The 18,699-nt window shown below is 34.7% G+C and overlaps 2 protein-coding genes across 2 annotated transcripts; both read left to right on the plus strand.

The window, feature by feature from the left end:
* Nucleotides 1–851: 851 nt before the first annotated feature.
* LOC127073676 (calcium sensing receptor, chloroplastic) lies at nucleotides 852–3,737 on the plus strand. The gene is made up of 6 exons (XM_051014853.1): nucleotides 852–1,154; nucleotides 1,249–1,494; nucleotides 2,185–2,377; nucleotides 2,519–2,660; nucleotides 3,018–3,149; nucleotides 3,412–3,737. Exons 1-6 carry the CDS (start codon nucleotides 942–944, stop codon nucleotides 3,653–3,655), a joined length of 1,170 nt encoding a protein of 389 aa, XP_050870810.1. The 5' UTR covers nucleotides 852–941; the 3' UTR covers nucleotides 3,656–3,737.
* Nucleotides 3,738–11,259: 7,522 nt separating this feature from the next.
* Nucleotides 11,260–15,496, plus strand: LOC127073677 (protein CHAPERONE-LIKE PROTEIN OF POR1, chloroplastic). The gene is made up of 5 exons (XM_051014854.1): nucleotides 11,260–11,528; nucleotides 11,673–11,758; nucleotides 14,448–14,830; nucleotides 15,102–15,178; nucleotides 15,264–15,496. The coding sequence occupies exons 1-5, from the start codon at nucleotides 11,470–11,472 to the stop codon at nucleotides 15,412–15,414; spliced, it is 756 nt and encodes a 251-aa protein (XP_050870811.1). The 5' UTR covers nucleotides 11,260–11,469; the 3' UTR covers nucleotides 15,415–15,496.
* The last annotated feature ends 3,203 nt before the right edge of the window (nucleotides 15,497–18,699 follow it).

Raw genomic sequence — 18,699 nt, forward strand, 5'->3', positions numbered from 1 at the left:
GAGTACGTAGGACTTACCGTACCTTGACGGCGAGCTTCATCGTTCACGAATTTCGGTGGAATTTGAGTGCAAATAACAAGATTTGTGAGGTTGTGCGCGTTGATATATGGCTCCACTTGTTGGCGCCAGAGATGAAAATTTTTCTCATCAAGCTTGTATGCGATCTTGAGAGCGAACTGCAAGCGGCGCGATTCATCAATCACTGCCGCCGCCGACGGCGAGGTTGGGGATGTAAGATGAGCGGAAGACGGCGAACCTGACGACGAGGATGACGCCATGGATCGTAACTAACTAAACTGATACCATGATAAAGTTCATAGAAATCATAATGGAGCTTTTCATTCTTTTGATAACAGAATTCTGTTTTGAAGAAGTTACACAAGCTTGAACACTGTTTGCCTTATATAGATGCAAAACAGAGTGACCTGTGATAGCAGGTCACCACTATATCTAAACTGGCAGCTGCCAGTAACACCTTATACAAAGTGTATTCTGCCTATTCTAAGTGATATTCTAATACTAGCTGATAGGAGAATTATATTTACAATCCTAAAATTATGTACTAATTAACATTTCAATATAATTTCAAAATGTCAATATTTCAAAATGTCAATAACACCCTTTTTTTTAATTTACATCTTCTACTTTTTAGCAAATGTGAGATAAAACCAAAAAGAAGAAGAGTCTTAAAATTCCAATGTCAAACATCAAATCATACAAAAAAGATGAATTACAATCACACATATAGATTGAACTTCGGATTACCTAATGAGAATGTTGGAAATTATATTTTCCCCCAAAACACAAATGCCACGTGGATTGATGATTGTATTTGTAACCTCAAAAAGTGGTCGAATCTTAGGATTTCATCCACACATCTCTCATCATACAATTCCACTTCACTGCTCTATCACCAAACAACCAACCACTAGCAACTAACAATGGCAATGGAGATCACTGCTATGGCATCACCATCAACGAGACCCTCTCTTCCAACTCCTTCCACCTTCAACAAGCCTCAACATAGACGTATCCACAACATATCATTACCAACTTCAACCACCATTTCACTACTCGCTCTTTTCACCCCTCCAAATGAAGCCAGAGCTGCTGTTACAATCTCCAAGGACCAAATTGTTTCTTCTATCACCCAAGTAAGTTTTTCTCCCAAAGTTTCAAACTTTATCAAATTTCATCAATTTACAAACATGCCTAACCAGTTGCTAAAATTGCATTTTTTTTATAAAGGTGGAGCAGACTATTGATCAGGTTCAGGTGGTAGGTTCTGGTTTTTTGGACACAGCACAGCGTGTTGCTGGAGCTATTGGGAATGTTTTGAAGCCTGGCTTCGATACGGCGTTGCCAATTGTGCAGCAGGCTGGTGAAGAGGCTTTGAAAATTGCTTCACCAGCTTTCTCTGAGGCCTCCAGGAAGGCTCAAGAAGCACTTCAAAGTTCTGGTGTTGATACCCAACCTGTTTTCACTGCTGCTAAGGTTTGCTTAATTAATTGAATCTTTCTATGTTATTGGAGACCAGTTTTCTCTTGATTGATGATGACTCCTACTCACCTGTTGCATGGCAATGCTAATTAACATTTAGGGGGTTGTAAGTTTTTGCAATGTTGAATTTGCTTCCTATTGAGCAATAATGTTCTAATTCAACTTTTGGGTTCCAAATATATTCTCTTTTATGTTTCTGGTTTAATAGATGTCTGAGTGTGACTCATGCAGTAATAAGCCGGCTGACGCTTGATCGGGGTGGAGCGAGAGCAACCACCCTTTGGGTTTGGCCTATTTGTTTGTTGAGTTACGGCTAGGAGAGTTGAGCGTGCAACGGGGTGTAGACCACATGATATGACTCGGGTGCAAATTATTGGAAAAAACCGAATTTTTACATTAGTTAAAAATAGAACCTACAACTACAAAGGGTTTATACAGAGTGTCACCCTCACCTTACAAGCCAGTTTTTTGTAGAGATGAATTAGACCAAACTTTAATTCTAACATTGTATCAAGAGCCTATCATTTAGGCCACCCACCAACATTCATACTTTAGAATTCAACACATAATTGTGTCTATTTCAGCTCTCAAGGAGTTACTATCACTGTTTCGATAAGTTGCTTGACTTTTGGAGAACCAAGTCAGTTTATCAACCTGATTCAAATATATAATCTTTGATTTTAGACAGTGGCAGATGCTGCACAACAAACAACCAAAGTGATTGAAGGTGCCAAGCCAATAGCCTCATCAACCATGGAAACTATAACTTCTTCAGATCCCACTGTGATTGCTGGAACAGCTGGAGCACTATTTGTTGCATATCTCTTGTTTCCTCCTATCTGGTCTGTCATCTCCTTCAATCTTCGCGGTTACAAAGGTACAAACTACGTTTGACATGTGTTTTTCGCCAGTTTTTTCGTGCCTCTAATGGTTACACAAAGCATTGGACTTGTGCTTTTCCAAGCTTCTTATGTCAAACCGTAATTTTCTTTGTCTGATGCATGTGCTTTCTGTGCAGGAGACTTGACACCAGCTCAAACGCTTGATATGTTATGCACACAAAACTATATTTTGATTGATGTACGGACGGAGAAAGATAAGGACAAGGCCGGTATCCCCCGCCTTCCGTCTAGTGCTAAAAACAAGATGGTTGCCATTCCGTAAGTGCTTTCCCTCTAGTGTTCGTACTTAACTACGCCTCGTGATGCAGGCATGCAATTTAGACTGTGAAATAAGGATCAGATAGCTAACATTCCTACATCATTAAATTGAGTCCATATTGTCGATTGCATGATTGTGTGAATGCTTGATTTCTTGAATGAAAGAAATCCAAATCCAACACGAGCCTTAAATGCTTATTTATATGATGATCTATATGTTAGAAATAGTTACCCGTTAAGATTTGTTGTTAGCTTAGGTAGGATCACTATAATAGTCATTGTAATTAACTTTTCTCATTTTTTCAATTTCAAATAATCATGACATAAATATCAGTCGTTGCTTTTATTTGAACTCAGATTGGAAGAAGTGCCAAGCAAGATAAAAGGACTAGTGAGGAATGTGAAGAGAGTGGAAGCTGAAATAGCAGCATTAAAGATTTCATATCTAAAGAAAATCAACAAAGGCTCCAACGTTGTGATCTTGGACTCGTAAGTTTCCTTCCAAATCCATCTTATTATAAACCAACCATTTTCAGCTCACTAAGGGGTGGATGATTATCTACGAACTACTGACTCAAACACAGACACGATACTGACACATTGACACATGATAATATGAGAAAATAGAAGTACTGAATGTAACAATATTTATCATTGTCGTGTCAGTATATCGTTTCTGGCATACTATCAATACTCGCTAACTTTGTTTTTAGTGTTAACTTGTGATATTTGGACAAAACTTAATATATAGGTACTCGGACTCAGCAAAGACAGTTGCAAGAACGCTAACGAGGCTTGGATTTAAGAACTCATGGATTGTTGGTGATGGATTTTCTGGAGGCAGAGGATGGTTACAGAGTAGATTAGGAACAGATTCGTATAAGTTTTCGTTTGCAGAGGTGTTGTCGCCATCTAGAATCATTCCTGCAGGTGTTAAAAGTTTTGGAACATCCAGCAGGCAATCTAGTCAGAAGCTTCTTCCAGGAGCTGACTGAGATTTTTTTTACTCACACTCAACATTGAACTCTCTTGAATATATATGTGCCTTGATTAATGAAGTCCTTCAAATTATACTCATTTGATTAAATCTCTCTTTTAACCTCTTCCACTTGTGTATGGTTTGAGTGGCTCCTTTCGCTTGAGTCACAATCACCTAAAACTAGTGTCAGACCCTTAATATTGGATGCACCTAAAAATAACGAGGTTCCATGGTTACAATTTTTTTTAATGACAAAATAATATATTAATAGAGGTAAAAATTACTAAAGTAAAAAAAAAAAAGGTATTGGTTAGAAAAAGAAGTCCATATTTTACATGGAATCCATATTTTCAACATTCCAGACTCTAGATGACACAAAAGACGATGATGATGACAATTATAAATGCTCGTGATTCTACTGCAATATGCTCCTATTGTTTGAAGGGAAGACATAATAAGAAGACTTATCATATACTAAAATTATGGAAAAACAAGACACCTCGTAGAACTAACTTAAGATAAGCCAACAAATGTGAGTATAAAGAAAAAATTATATATACTACAGATGTCACATCTGAGATGTGTTTAACAAGAAGGTAGAAATTACAATCTTAGTAATTGGATAATGAATGCTTGTGATACATGACGGAAAAATCACATATTCTAAAGTCTCAAACAAAGGATGAAAACAACCTCGGTGTTAGAGGAAACCAAAAGAGAAAAACCATAGGTTCAGCTACAATAGGCAAGAGTTCAATTCCTTTTATGAATAATGTTTTATTAGTTAAAGGACTCATGCATAAACAACGAGAGTATAAGTCAATTAAAGAGTATAAGTCAATTAAGAGAGAAAGGTTATAATAGACTATTTAATCAAATGTTTTATAGAGCTATAAATAAAAAAAGATGGCTATATCCTCTTTACTGGATTGAGGAAAAACAAGATTTATAAAATCAAGTTGTCTAATGATTTACAAATACAATGTATGTGAATGAAAAGAAATGGATAAGAAAATTTAATCTTGTGAGAGATATGGCAAATTTGAAATATCAATAAGATGTTCTTTGTGGGTATTGAAAGTATATTTCTGGATGTAATTGTGTATCAAATGATATCACACTAGTGTATATTTATATGCATGTGGATTGTACGCAATAGATAATGTAATCATTACAATTTATGCAATATTAAAGCTAATCATACTAATTGATCCTAACAAATTTTTAACAATTTCCCTAAAGTCGGATCATATATGTTATATGAGTCGAGTTTATTACAAATATAATTCACTCGAGAACCCTTGAGAAACTTAGTGAACATATAAACTGATTGGTCTTCAGACTTGACAAAATATATGGTTATTTCTTCTGAAAGTACTTTGTCTCTTACATAATGACAATCTATTTCTACGTGTTTGGTTCGTTCATAAAAAATCGTGTTGGATGCAATGTGGAGTGTTTCTTGATTGTCACATATGAGTTTTTTGGCATGAAGATCTCCCGGTCTAAGCTCTAAGAGCAAATTTGTAAGTCATGCAAGCTCCTTTGAGACTGCTGCCATAACACGGTATTCAACTTCAGTACTAGATAATGCAACTACATTTTGTTTCTTTCTTCTACATGAGATCATATTTTCTCCAATAAGAACACAAGATCAAGAAGTGAATCTCCTATCCGACGGTGATCCGACCTAATCGGCATCTGAATTATAAGTGATTATAACATCACTCTTATATTCATATAATAGTCCTCTTCATGGTGCATTATTTATATATCTAAGAATTTGAATAACTGCATCACAATGACTATCACAATGAGCGTTCATAAATTGACCCACAATGCTCACTGCAAATGTAATATCTGGTCTGATGGTTGTAAGATGATTTATTCTATCCACAAGACGTCGATATCTTCGTGTTTGTTTTGATGGCTCCCCCACTACAACAAATAACGTTTTTCATAACGAAACTTTCACCTCGAATAATAGAAAACTGAGGTATAAAGTCAAGCTGCACTATTTTTTATTATTTAAAAAAATAAAAAATCATATATTCCTTTGGTTTTTCATAACACTTTTTACTATTTTTATTTGTTTATAATTGTAAACAAAATATTCTAACCCTTTAATTTTCTATTTAATTGAGGCATAAATAATAAGATTTTACTATAAAAGCACTCGTGAAACATATTTTATCCTAATCCTTACTAATATGAAGTCGCCCCAAACTCGTAAGCAGCATTCTTGTATTTTTGGAATAACCCTCCGTTAAAGAAGGGAGTTCAACCTTTGAAGAGTACCCAATTGATAAATTGCAAGTGCAGAAAATAATTCTTATTTCAAAAAAAATATATTTTAAAGGATATGCAACAAAATTTGGATATCACCGAAGATTTGTTGTAAACAATATATTTTAATATTATGTGTAAATAATGTAATTTAAAAAAAAAATTATAACCGAGGTGTTTAATAGTCATATTTTACTATAAAAATACCCGTTAAATAAATTTTACACTAAGACTAACTTATATGTAACCGTCCTAAAGAGATATTCATTGAACATCATTTTATCCTACATATTTGTTGGAAGAGATATTCACAGCCGTCTATTTGATCATAAGTTGCTACTAAATATTTCTAGGATGGATTGTAAGCGCAGAAAATAAAAATTCTCACTGAGAAACAAATCTCTAGCATCTTGCATGGGATATGGGCATGGAAAATAAAAATTCTCATTGGGAAACAAATTTTACAATATATTTTTAATATTATGTGTAAATAATGTAATTAAAAAAATTTCTTATTCACCTTAGTTTTCTTCGTGACCAAGGGGATAATTAATCATTTTTTACCATATTCAATGCCCTTAAACAAATCTTTGTCGTCTATTTAATTTTTATCAGTGCTCAAGAATATGCATTAATGATCTGCGTGAAACCTAAGGGACATCCATTATAAAAGCATGTTGAATATTGAAAATCTAACCTATATGGAACATGAAACGCTTGAAAGATTAAGACGTTTGAAAAAGTTCTCTAAGATGGATTGCAAGAGGAGAAAATTACTTGAGTTTAAGGTTTGTTTTCTTAAATATTTATTTGAGTACAAAATTATATATTTGAATATTGATTTTATTTATCTAACCCTTATTTTATTTTGCTTCAGAATCAAATGCATGTAAGATCCGTAGAGAATAATCTTGCATCCAACATTTGATCTTTCCCAAGATTCAATAATTCAAAGAGCTAAAATCTAGATCTTCAGGGAATTTGATTTTTATCAAGATCTCTAGGGAATTTGATTTTTATCTATATCTCTAGGGAATTTGATTTTTTTATTTTAATATTCTATATAAACAATGTAATATTCTGGGTAAACAATGTAACAATTTTAAATAAAAAAATCTTACCCCTCGGTTTTCAAGATAAACTGAGATATAAGATACTCTAGTTTTGAAAATAATAAAAGTGTTGCTGCTAAGGTTCGAACACATGTGCATATAATATTACCCCTCAATTTTTAAATCACATAGATGATAAGTGGCAACTTTTCATGACGCCCTTTGTTACCTCACTACTGCAACCGAGGTAAAATGCATTTCGCGTCCGACGTTAAAAGCACTTTTTGTAGTAGTCCTCTAACCTGGAAAAAGCTTGAGGTTGGGATCCATAGGAGTATCAATAGGACGACAATCAAGCATACTAGTTTCACTTATGATGTTTAATGCATACTTGCGTTGGTTTATTAAAATTCCTGATAAGGGCTAAGAAATTTTAATGCTTAGGAAGCATCTAAGTGGACCTAAGTCTTTTGTCTAAAAAAATTTTAAAAGATGATTTTTGAGTCGATGGATACCATTTGGGTCGTCTCCAGTGATAACAATGTCATCAACATATACCACAAGAAAGATACACCGACCGATGGAGGAATGAAAGAAGAAAGCAAAGTGATATGCTTCACATGAAGTCATACAAAACAGTCTGAAGGCAGAGCTGAAGCGACCAAACTAAGCAAGTGAGGATTATTTCAACCCATAAAGGGAACGAGGAAGCTGACAAACAAGTCTACAATTTCCAGAAATAGTAAAACCCGAAGGTTGATCCATGTAAACTTTTCCTCCAACTCTCCATGCAAAGAGGAATTTCTAATGTCCAACTGATGAAGTAGTCAATGATGAATGGCATCCATCACAAGGAAGAGGAGAACTGAACTAATTTTTGGCCACCAGAGAAAAAATGTTACCATAATAGAGACCAAATATGCGTGTGTAGCCTTTAGCTACTCGAATGCCTTTAAAATGATTAATATAACCACCTAGTCCAACTTTCATTGTATAAACCCATCGACATCTCACTTTAGTTTTTTCTAGAGGTGAAGAGACAATGTCCCAAGTGTTATTTAAATGTAATGCATTCATTTCTTCTACCATCGTGTTACACCAATTGAGATCAATTATAACTTCACCTATAGATTTAGAGATAAACACATAGTCCAAAGGAGAAATAAAAGAAACATAGGAAGTAGATAAACTATCATAGTTTAAAACACAAACATGTTTAAGATTAGGATGGTGGGATCAAATACTTTTCGTGATGCTATTGGAAGTTCAGGTGCATGTGACATAACTGAAGGAGAAGTTGGAGAAGGAGATGGTGTTGGGGGATCAATATCATATCTTACTTATGATGGACGGTGTGTTCGGCGCTGGTAGACACGCAATGGAGGTGTAGGGGCTGTAATGTTGCAAGGATGATAGAAGGGGTCTCTTGAACATCTGAATCACTATTCTCATCATGTGACACAGAGGTAGAGAAAAATGGGGAAGTTTCAAAGAATCTGACATTAAAGGAAACACTATATTGTTGAAGTTGTAGACAAAAACAACGAGATCCTTTTTGTATACGTGAGTATCCTAGAAAAATACATTTGAGATATTTGGTAGAAAGTTTGTCTTTACCTGGACTAAGGTCATGGACAAAACATGTGCAACCAAAGAAACAAAGAGGAATAAGGTAGATATAATATTGTGAGTTCATGATAGATTATGGAATCTCATCTTGAAGGACCGAAGAAGGCATTCGGTTGATAATGTGACAAACTATAAGAAGAGAATCACGACAAAATGAAAATGGACATTATGGTGAAGTAAAAGAGTCTGTGCGGTTTTGACTAAATGAAGATTCTTCCATTCAGCGACATCGTTTTATTTTGGTGTGTGAGCATATGATGATTGATGAATAATCCCATGTGATGTTAAAAAAGATTAAAACTGAGATGACGTATATTCACGAGCATTATCAATGCATATAATTTTAATGGAAATGCCAAACTGGTTTTTAATTATGAAAAAAAAATTCTTGGAATATATGGAAAACATCTTAATGATTTTTCATTAAAAATAGTCAATTACATAGGGAAAAATCATAGATGAAATTTACAAAGTAATAATAATCTAAAGTTGACTTGAAACAATTAGAACCTCAAATATTAGAATGAACTAGAGAAAAAGGTGACACACCACTTCTATTTACTCGTTGGCCATAAGTGTGACACGTATTTTTCCTAACTAACACATCTGACACTCAAATGACGAAAGCTTAGAAAAAATAGGAACTAAAAGACACGTTTTATTAAGGCTATGATGACCCAAACATCGATATGTAAGATTTTGAGAAGCAATAGAAGCACGTGACACCAACAGTGATATATGATATAATCCTCTAAACTCACTCCTTGTTCTAATCGTTCCTCTTATACGTCGATCTTGGACATAAAAATAGTATCAATATAAGAATTAAAAAATCAAGGGTACACGTAAGCTTGTTAGCAAATATTAGATTGAAAAGGCAATCAGGAATGTAAAACACATAATCTAAAGATAATTTTGGAAGTGGGTGTGCCTGACAAAGACCTTGAACTTTAATTTTAGAGTCATCCGCCACAGTGACAAAAGAAAAAGAATCGAAATAAGACAAGTGAGACAAAAAAAGATTTATTACCAATCAAATGATCATAGACACTAAAGTCAAGTACCCATGGACCGAGGGAGGAGGATGTAGAGACAAAGGCTACAAGATTACCAGACCGAGCAACGACGGTAGAATATGATGACTGATGGGATGCTTTGAACTGAATGAACTCATTATAATCAGTGGTCAGAATAGTAAATATCTTTGGTGGTGGTCAGTTGAGCAATAACAACGACCCTCAGTTGTCGTTGTTATCCCCTTTCCTTTATATGACATTCAACTTCAATATGACTGTAGCAAGTGTAATAGTTACAACGAATACCATGGTATTGGCCATCATATCCTATTTACGTCCACCACGACCATGATAGTGGGAAGCAAGAGCAGATGACTCAGTGAGAGATGAAGTGGAGATCGGTCAAAAAGTATAAGGTGTAACCAAGCGCAATAGTTATTCACCAACTGATTCATAGTCAAGAACAATGAATCCCTATAAAATATGGTTACGTAAGTGTCGCAACGTGAAAAATGACCATGAGCGCTCGCACGCTCGGGATGATAGCAGAGTCCCCACCTAACTTTATTTATTCCAAAAGGAAAGAGAAATATCGATAAAACCCTTAAAATAAAAATAAAATGGTCATCGCAACCAAATTCGAGTTCAGGAGTCGATTATCGAGGGGAAAGTATTATCACCCCTCACATCTGTTGTATTCAACAGAAACCATTTAGTTCGATTTGCGAATAAAATGTTAGCGTATGTCATTTGTTTTCTTCGAGTGATCAAAAGTTCAAAAGTAAAAGAAAAAATACACAATGATTATTGATCGTAGAAGTGATGATCAATGGAAGAGTAATATTAGAAATTTTGTCTACTTTTTCGTGACCTTGAACCTATGATTGATCTATCATTTATCTGCTTCTTACTTAAGGACGTGGATTCACCATATCCTAGAGAAGGAGACTCTGTTTGTTTGAACGGATCTTCATCGATCGTGTTTTTGGTGAAAGTTAAAGAAGAACTGAGTATGGAGAATTTTAAGATTGTTTCCATGTTAGCGTATTGGACGAAGCGACATAGATTTGAATATGAGGAGATCTGAGTAAATTAGGAGAAATCTAATTATGAAAATTTGTAGGAAGCAATAGTCGATTTCCACCGACGACACCATTATTCTATTATGAAACCATAATTATTAGTGCAGATCCTTGATGTGGTGGTCCAAAATGCTTAAATGCGGTTAGACATATAAAGTTAATACTTCAATCTCTAAATCAATTTTAAATAAAAGGGGATAAAATAAATTATGAAAGAATCATATATCTTTATGCTCTAAAGAGAATATTTATGTAATGAGCAAAATTGAACTTTCCTATGAGAGGTCGGCCAACACTAGATTATAAGTGTCTTACCCATTTTTTTTTATTTTTGAAAAATTTTTAATTGCTTTACATGCAATGCATATTGTATTGTTTTAAAATAGTTAAAATTAAAGTCAATATTTTAAATTTTTTAACGATTATAATGAATTGAAATCGTGTAAAATATTTAAACATTGTTACCACATATAACTAAAACATTTTTAAAATGGTCTTAATTTAAGTAAAAAAAATCGCATAAGAATACTTTAAAAATGGGTAGTATGTAGCAGGAGTATGCACTTTGCACACGGGTGCGTACTCTAGCGGTGGAACCGAGTTACACTAAAATAAACACGTAATCTGTTATCGTTGTTCCCTCCTCCCTCTTGCAGAACGAAACGAAGGCGTTCCATTTCCCGGCGACGGTGAATATGCTTTTCAATTAGGGTTTCGAAACTCTTCTCGAATTCACTCTTTTCATCTCAATAAACAACGCTCAATATGGTGTCTCTTTCACTTTCATCTCCCAATTTCGCCACCGCTTTCCTCGCCAAGAAACTGTACTCCCTCTCTCCGTTTCTCCATACTTCTTCAATTAGCTTCAATTTTCAGATTAATCACTAATTTGCTTTTCATTTTACTGGTTCCGGATTCGTAATTTGTTTTTTATTTCCATTTATCTTAACGAACTTGGCTTTCTCCAGGCCCCTCCGGGAAATTACGCGGAAACCAACAACAAATTCTGATGTTTCGTTTCGTACTAGATGCGCGGTGGACACGCCTTATGGAGGTATGGTTTACGTGTTTTATCTTTGAATTTATGTGAATGTTTGAATATTGCTACTTGGCTGAGTAATCGATGAAATTGAAGATTAGTAACTGATTGTGCATATTCCTGTGTATGAATGAACAATTAAGCAGTATTGGTAAGGTCCGTCTCCGCAAAAAGGTCGTGGCCGCGACAAAACCGTAATAGGGATTCACCATTTTTGTGATAAAAAGCAAATTGAGGTTAATTCACACTGCAACGACAACAATCAATGTTGCAACCCCTTTAAAATTGCAAAAGCTTTTATGTGACTGCCACGGTTATTTACAACCTTCACAACAATAATAACAAAAAGTCTTATCCCTTTAGGTTGGCTTGGTTACAAGAATCAGAAGATGTCATAATTCCCTATCATGTATTAAACTCAAAGATAGACCATTTATATTTGAAACTCTCTCTTAATGAGTTCGTCTAGAGTTTTTCTTATACCACTCCTCCCCCCACAAATGAGTTGGTCGAAACTCAAAACTATATAATGATGCTTCTATCCTATGGGTTCACAGAGTGCCGGTTTATGTTGCAATTTCCCTCCTAGAGTTTCTTGCATGCTATTATTATGGTTTCATTGCTTCATCGCTTCTATTTAATAGTGGAATTGCATCTAAAACAGAGAGATTTTGTTTAAAATGCATTGGTTTTTAGTTTTGCACTAGTTGCAAGCAAACAGTAAAGGTTTTCCTTGGTAATAAATGGAAGCAAGGTCTATCTTGAACGTTTGTAGCCAGAGGCCAGAGTCTTGTCTCTGCTGTTGCTGTACCATTTGAGGGTAAGGTGGAAATCACCAACCTGTGTTTGTAATAAGCTACTAGGCTGTAGCACACTGATAGGCAATAGCTATTCAAGTTTATTCATATAACTAAAACAACACACCGTAGCCTGGAGGCTTAAATGAGCCATGTTGGAGCTTTTTATACTGTGTTTAACATTTTTTCTTCGAAATGATTCATTATTAAAATGGCAATGAAGCGGTGAAATTGTTTTCTTAGTAAAAACATGCCGAGATGTAACAAACAACCATTCTTATGGTTTGCTATTTATGATTAATTCCACATCTCCATGTAATCAGTTTCCAAGTTATCATGTCACATTGCACCAATTCTTTTGAAGCCCTATTTATTCGGTATATATTGTACACAAATATCACTATTTCCTTAATACGCTAATAACACTTGTTTATCCTTTAGGTTATTTTCCCATAACTCGGCTGCTCAAGTCAGTTGATAGAATAGTGACAACAAATGATGAATAGTCTCTGTGAATTGTACCTCTACCTGATGAACAATTACAGATTTAGTAAGAAAAATCTGACAGAAGGATATTGTATCAGGCCCATAGCCAAGTGGCTTCCCTCACCAAGAATATCTTGATGAACACTCTTTCTATAACAAAAGTTATTTTATACCCCAATCTCTATCTCTCCCTTCCCCATTATATAACTAACTTCTCATTCCATAACCACGTTCCCTGTCATTTTAGCTTCTTTTCCTCCCTTGCAACATTTCCTACGGTAATTTCTCTACACATTGGGCCTAGTCCCCTCATCCACCAATGATTGGCCCAATCTTCCCCCACATTTCTATCACCAGTGCTGTTAAGTAGTCGTCATGGCATATTTGTGAAGCACCACCTACCATGGCAGCGCCTTAGGTTGCAACCGCATTTGTATGACAAAAAATTTGCTATCCACCATTGACAAGCTTCTGAATTTTATGGCTTAGTCAAGCTCCGTTTGCTCACCCTCCCTTCTCCGGAATCTCCCCCTTGAGGATATAACTAGTAGTATCCCTCAACCTTGGGCGTTTAAATGTTTTAGTTGACAGTGATATTTTCCTTGTTTTAATTATCATACATATGGAAATTTTGATTGCCTAGACTTTTATCTTCATTTATAAAACATTCAGCATTATTCCCTAAACATTTCATATTGCATGCCAAGAAGCAAAAGAGGCTTTGATTAGTATGTCTGTAGGTTATGTTTTTTGGGGAGGGGAATTGAGTACTTAAAGTTGCAAAAGGCCAAACTAAGCAGGGCAGGATTTCAGGGAACAGAGAATAGCAACATCGACTATATAAGGTTAATGGGGAGGCAACAGGGGGCAGTATAATAGTCCATCCAATAGGGAGAGTGGTTGTGAACAACTGAAAAATCAGGATTGTAGTTTCATTCTCTGAGTTTAGTTGGAGCTAACGCTCAACTGTCTCTGTTGAAGAAGGGTTTGATCTTTTTGATTTGATGTCTATAGTAATGGCCATATAAAAAATTCAGATCTTATATTTGAGCATTTAATCTCAAATACAACATTGCATTTACTAATTTTATGTCCTTTCCTTGTAGCTTGTTGGGTGATTTGAACTTTGAAATATCTTTGGCTTTAACATGACTTTTGGATCATTGCTTCATGGTTCATATAAAATCATAAAGTCTGTGTTTCTACTACATAGCTACTCTTCTCTATTTCTATTTTCCAACTTATGGAATTGATGAATTTATCTATCTTTGGCTTTAACATGACTTTTGGATCATTGCTTCATGATTCATATAAAATCATAAAGTCTGTGTTTCTACTGTATAGTTACACTTCTCTATTTCAATTTTCCAACTTATGGAATTGATGAATTTATCTGTGCACACATGCACCCTTTTCTACAGGTAATGTCCCAAAATTCCCCCGAGTCAGTGTTTGGGATCCCTTTCGACGCCTTGGGGTAAGCCGTGATGCTTCTGAAGAAGAGATTTGGGGGTCAAGAAATTTTCTGTTGCAACAATATGCTGGACATGAGAGGAGTGTAGAATCAATAGAAGCTGCTTTTGAAAAAATATTGATGGCTAGTTTCATACAGAGAAGGAAAACAAAAATTAATTTGAAAAGCAAGTTGAAGAAGAAAGTAGAGGAGTCCCCACCATGGATTAAGAACGTGCTAAACATTGTTGAATTTCCACCAACTGAAATTATCCTCAGAAGATTATTTCTCTTTGCCTTCATGGGTGGCTGGAGCATTATGAATTCTGCTGAAACTGGACCTGCTTTTCAGGTTTGCTTTGAGTTTCTTTTATTATTTATTGTTACACGGTGTATAATTAAATGCACAACTCTTGAAAATAAAACTATATAAGAAATTGCAATAATGCCACTTGAAAATTATTCCATCTAAAGTTTGAACTATTTAATCTTAAGTTTCATGTATTGTTGGAGTTACGCAAGAGGACATATTTTAACAAATTTATTGCTCTCTCACTCTGCCACTCCTTGTCACCATGTGCCTGAATATTTGCATATTGAAAATGCCAATTCTTTTGCTATAGGTGGCAATCTCTTTGGCTGCTTGCATATACTTCCTTAACGAAAAGACCAAGAGTCTGGCTAGAGCATTCATTATTGGGTAAGTGTCACAACTTGCTTCAACTTATGTTTTTCGCTTGATTTTTGTTATTAACAATTAATTTTCCTGCATTGAACAATTGTAGGTTTGGAGCTCTTGTAGCTGGATGGGTCTCTGGCTCATTGCTGGTACCCAATATTCCAACAATTTTGTTACGCCCAACTTGGACCCTTGAACTCTTAACATCGTTAGTAGTTTATTTTTTCTTGTTTGTTGGTTGTACTTTTTTCAAGTGAAATGTGGAAAGTATTCTTCCATAGTTTCATTCAGTGTACTGTACTCTTAATGGGTTATCAAACTCTACATATTTTTGGCTTTGCCTCAGTTTCCTACTTACTACTGTCAGCATAGATATTACTAACCATGGTTCTTTGGCTAAACTTCGGTTGGCTATGGGAGCATGTTCCTCAATCCTCCTTGATACGCGACTTTACACCGGTTATTGAACTCAGCGATGTGACTAACTTGCCCTAATTTTGTTTCATATTGAGATGAGTAACAAGCTCCTAACGTCACCACATCATCTCTAGTAAAATTTAGTCTATAAACTAATTAAAAAATAGTACGAATGGAATTTGAAAATTAAGTGGCTCATCAATTGACACCCGCCACTAATTTTGAAAAAAATTAAATTAATTCTTAGGAGTTAGATCTCGATTTGTTTAGAGTGGATTTGTTTGATGGACTAAAATTACCATAAGTATTTTTAAATTTTATTCTATTTATAATTTTGAAGTTTTAAATTAAAAAACGAGTTAAAATAATGTAGAAGTGATTATTATTGTTGGTTATTCTTTACATTTATGGGAATGTAAAATTGTCACCTTGTGATAAGTGACTTCAAACATCACAAGTGATTTCAAACATAATTTGGACGTCAACTGTGTATCAATTTTTTTTAGAAGAAAGCATACAGTTTCTAACATGTTTTAAGGATAACAATTTGGGAGTTACCAGATTCTTTTAAAATATCAGGAAATACTTTGAAGTTTTACTGAATATTACTTGGAATTTTCTAAGAAATCGGAAATTCCTAAAAGTTTTACTGATTTTTTTTTTTGAAAAATTTAGAAATATCTTTAATTTTTTCGTATTTTTGGGAAACAATTAGAATCGTTTGTAGTTTTATTGGATTTTTCGAAAAGTCCAAATTCTGTAAAGTTTTTTTATCGGAGATTTTGAAAAACCCACCGGATATTTTGGAAAGTCTGGTGCACCAGATTTTTTGTTGATAAAAAATTTGGTAGTTTAGTATGCTCCAATTGCGCGGTCATGTTTCTGATGGTTCCTAAGTGGATTTTACTCAGTTTTTCACTAGTGATGCAGTATGTTTTAAATAAATATTTATTTTTTACATAATTGTGTGCTCCTTATTTTTGATATCTCATACATTGATAATTTATTTTGTATACGATATAAACATTAGATATTTCTCTCTCGGGCTGTCGTTTTGGAATGAGCGCAGTTCGTTGGTAAACAATATGATATTGTTGTTGTTATTATTCGTTCCGATACCGCAAATGGGATGAGAGGGAGGAAAGATAAATTGACTATGATTTATGAGACAAGAGAAAATTACAAGAAGAAGGATGTGATTGCAGAGAATTATACTATGAAAGTGAAATGTCCATTTATGTTGAGATCTATACCAAGTGAAAGTGGCTGGAAGGTTACGATCAAATGTGGGTTTCACAATCATATGATATCTAATGACTTAAATCGGAATGACGTATTAGGTCGTTTAAAAGACCATGAAAGAAAATTTGTGAATGACAATGACCAAATACAATATGGCTCTCAAATACATAGTTGTTGCTTTGAAAGATAGAGATATAGAAAATCTAACGAGCGTTACCCAGGTTTACAAGGCTAGGTCTGCATACAATGCGAGCAAGAGAGGTTCATTGACTAAGATGCAACATTTACTGAGTCTTATTCATGAAGATAAATACATGTACTAGACAAGAAACAAGGACTCTTCCAATATTATTGTTGATATCTCTCGAACGCACCCTGATTCAGTGAAGTTTTTTGAACATGTTTCATCTTGTGTTAATTTTTTATTGCACATACAAATGAAACAAGTACTTCTTATGCCAAATGATTCTATGTTAATTTATTTGTTTCAGAAGTTGTTGGGGGTTGTTGAAGATCTAATGCACGTACAAAACAAAAGGTACAAACTACCACTACTTGAGATTGTTGATGTAATTTCCACGAAGTTGGGATTTTTGGTTGTTTTGTATATCTGGAACATGAAAAGGAGGAAAACTTCATGTGGGTACTTGAAAAGCTAAACGAGTTGTTTACTTCTGAGAAGTTGCTACCAAATGTTTTGGTTACTGATCGTGAACTGGCGTTGATGAATGTTGTGAAAGTTGTGTTTCCAAATTCAACTCATTTGCCATGTCAATTCCATATTTCAAAAAATGTTATTTTTAAAGTGTAAGGAGTATGTTGAATCACACAGATGCTAGCATCTTATGGATATGTGGAACAACATCATATATTCGAATACCAAGACTGGTTTTGTGGTACACCTAAAGCATTTTGAAGTTGTATGTGCTGATATTTCAGAAAAGCGTATGCAACATTGAGCATCGATATAACACTTAATTTTACTCCAGATTACACGGCTTTGTTTCAAGACAGTGTATGCAACACATTGAAAATTATCTAGAAAGGATAAAATTTGCTTGTTGTAACAAAACCGCATATGGTTGCTTCATTAAAATAACCCATGGGTTACCTTGTGCGTGTGAACTTACATGGTATCAAATACAAGGATGGCCTATTCTATTAGACTCAATACATGTGTTTTGGAAAAAAAATTATTTATTGAAAAGCATGAGGTAATTGGAGAAGATAATGTGATACAACTCGATTTAGAAGAAGAGTGTTAAAAGCTGAAGAAGTATTTCAGTACAATGGATATTATAGACCAGAGAGTGATAAAGAAGAAAATGCGAGAACTAACACATCCATCCATAACTTTCATGTGTCCACCACCGTTGAAGTACAAACCAAGGAATGGAAACAAGAAGAGTAAAAAGGGTGAAGAGAGTGATATGTATCATGATCCTTCACAGTGGGAGTATGTTGAGGGGTCACAGGGAAGTCAGAGTACGGAGAGATCATGTATAAAACCAATTGAAATAGCGTGTCTTCAAAACTAAAATATTTGTCTCAGTTTCCTATTTTCTTGTATCAATATATTGATGACATTGTTGATGTGAGAAGTGATGGAAATTATGGTTTTAGGTCAATTGCAGTTTTACTTGGATGGGAAAAAAGTCTTGGCATTGGATTCAGACATAGTTAGATACTGAAGTTTATCAACACCCTCAACTGTATTCCAATTTGTTCTATGACACGATGCCGAAAGTTAGGAGTGCATTGTGGGTTGATGGCTTTGGCGTGCAGGGTCGTGAGAAGTGGATGACGATTTCTGATATGGGTTACCCAATTACTTATAGATACAATATTATATTGGTTTGGTTGTCCATGAACCTTAACATCAC

Source organism: Lathyrus oleraceus, chromosome 4, assembly GCF_024323335.1.
Source record: "Lathyrus oleraceus cultivar Zhongwan6 chromosome 4, CAAS_Psat_ZW6_1.0, whole genome shotgun sequence".
In the NCBI taxonomy this organism is placed as follows: Eukaryota; Viridiplantae; Streptophyta; class Magnoliopsida; order Fabales; family Fabaceae; genus Lathyrus; species Lathyrus oleraceus.

Coding starts and splice junctions, on each gene's coding strand:
- LOC127073676 (XM_051014853.1), top strand. CDS start 942: ATGGCAATGGAGATCACTGCTATGGCATCACCATCAACGAGACCCTCT. Junction 1,155..1,248: donor TTGTTTCTTCTATCACCCAA/GTAAGTTTTTCT, acceptor TTTTTTATAAAG/GTGGAGCAGACTATTGATCA. Junction 2,661..3,017: donor AACAAGATGGTTGCCATTCC/GTAAGTGCTTTC, acceptor ATTTGAACTCAG/ATTGGAAGAAGTGCCAAGCA.
- LOC127073677 (XM_051014854.1), top strand. CDS start 11,470: ATGGTGTCTCTTTCACTTTCATCTCCCAATTTCGCCACCGCTTTCCTC. Junction 11,529..11,672: donor GCTTTCCTCGCCAAGAAACT/GTACTCCCTCTC, acceptor GGCTTTCTCCAG/GCCCCTCCGGGAAATTACGC. Junction 15,179..15,263: donor GCTAGAGCATTCATTATTGG/GTAAGTGTCACA, acceptor GAACAATTGTAG/GTTTGGAGCTCTTGTAGCTG.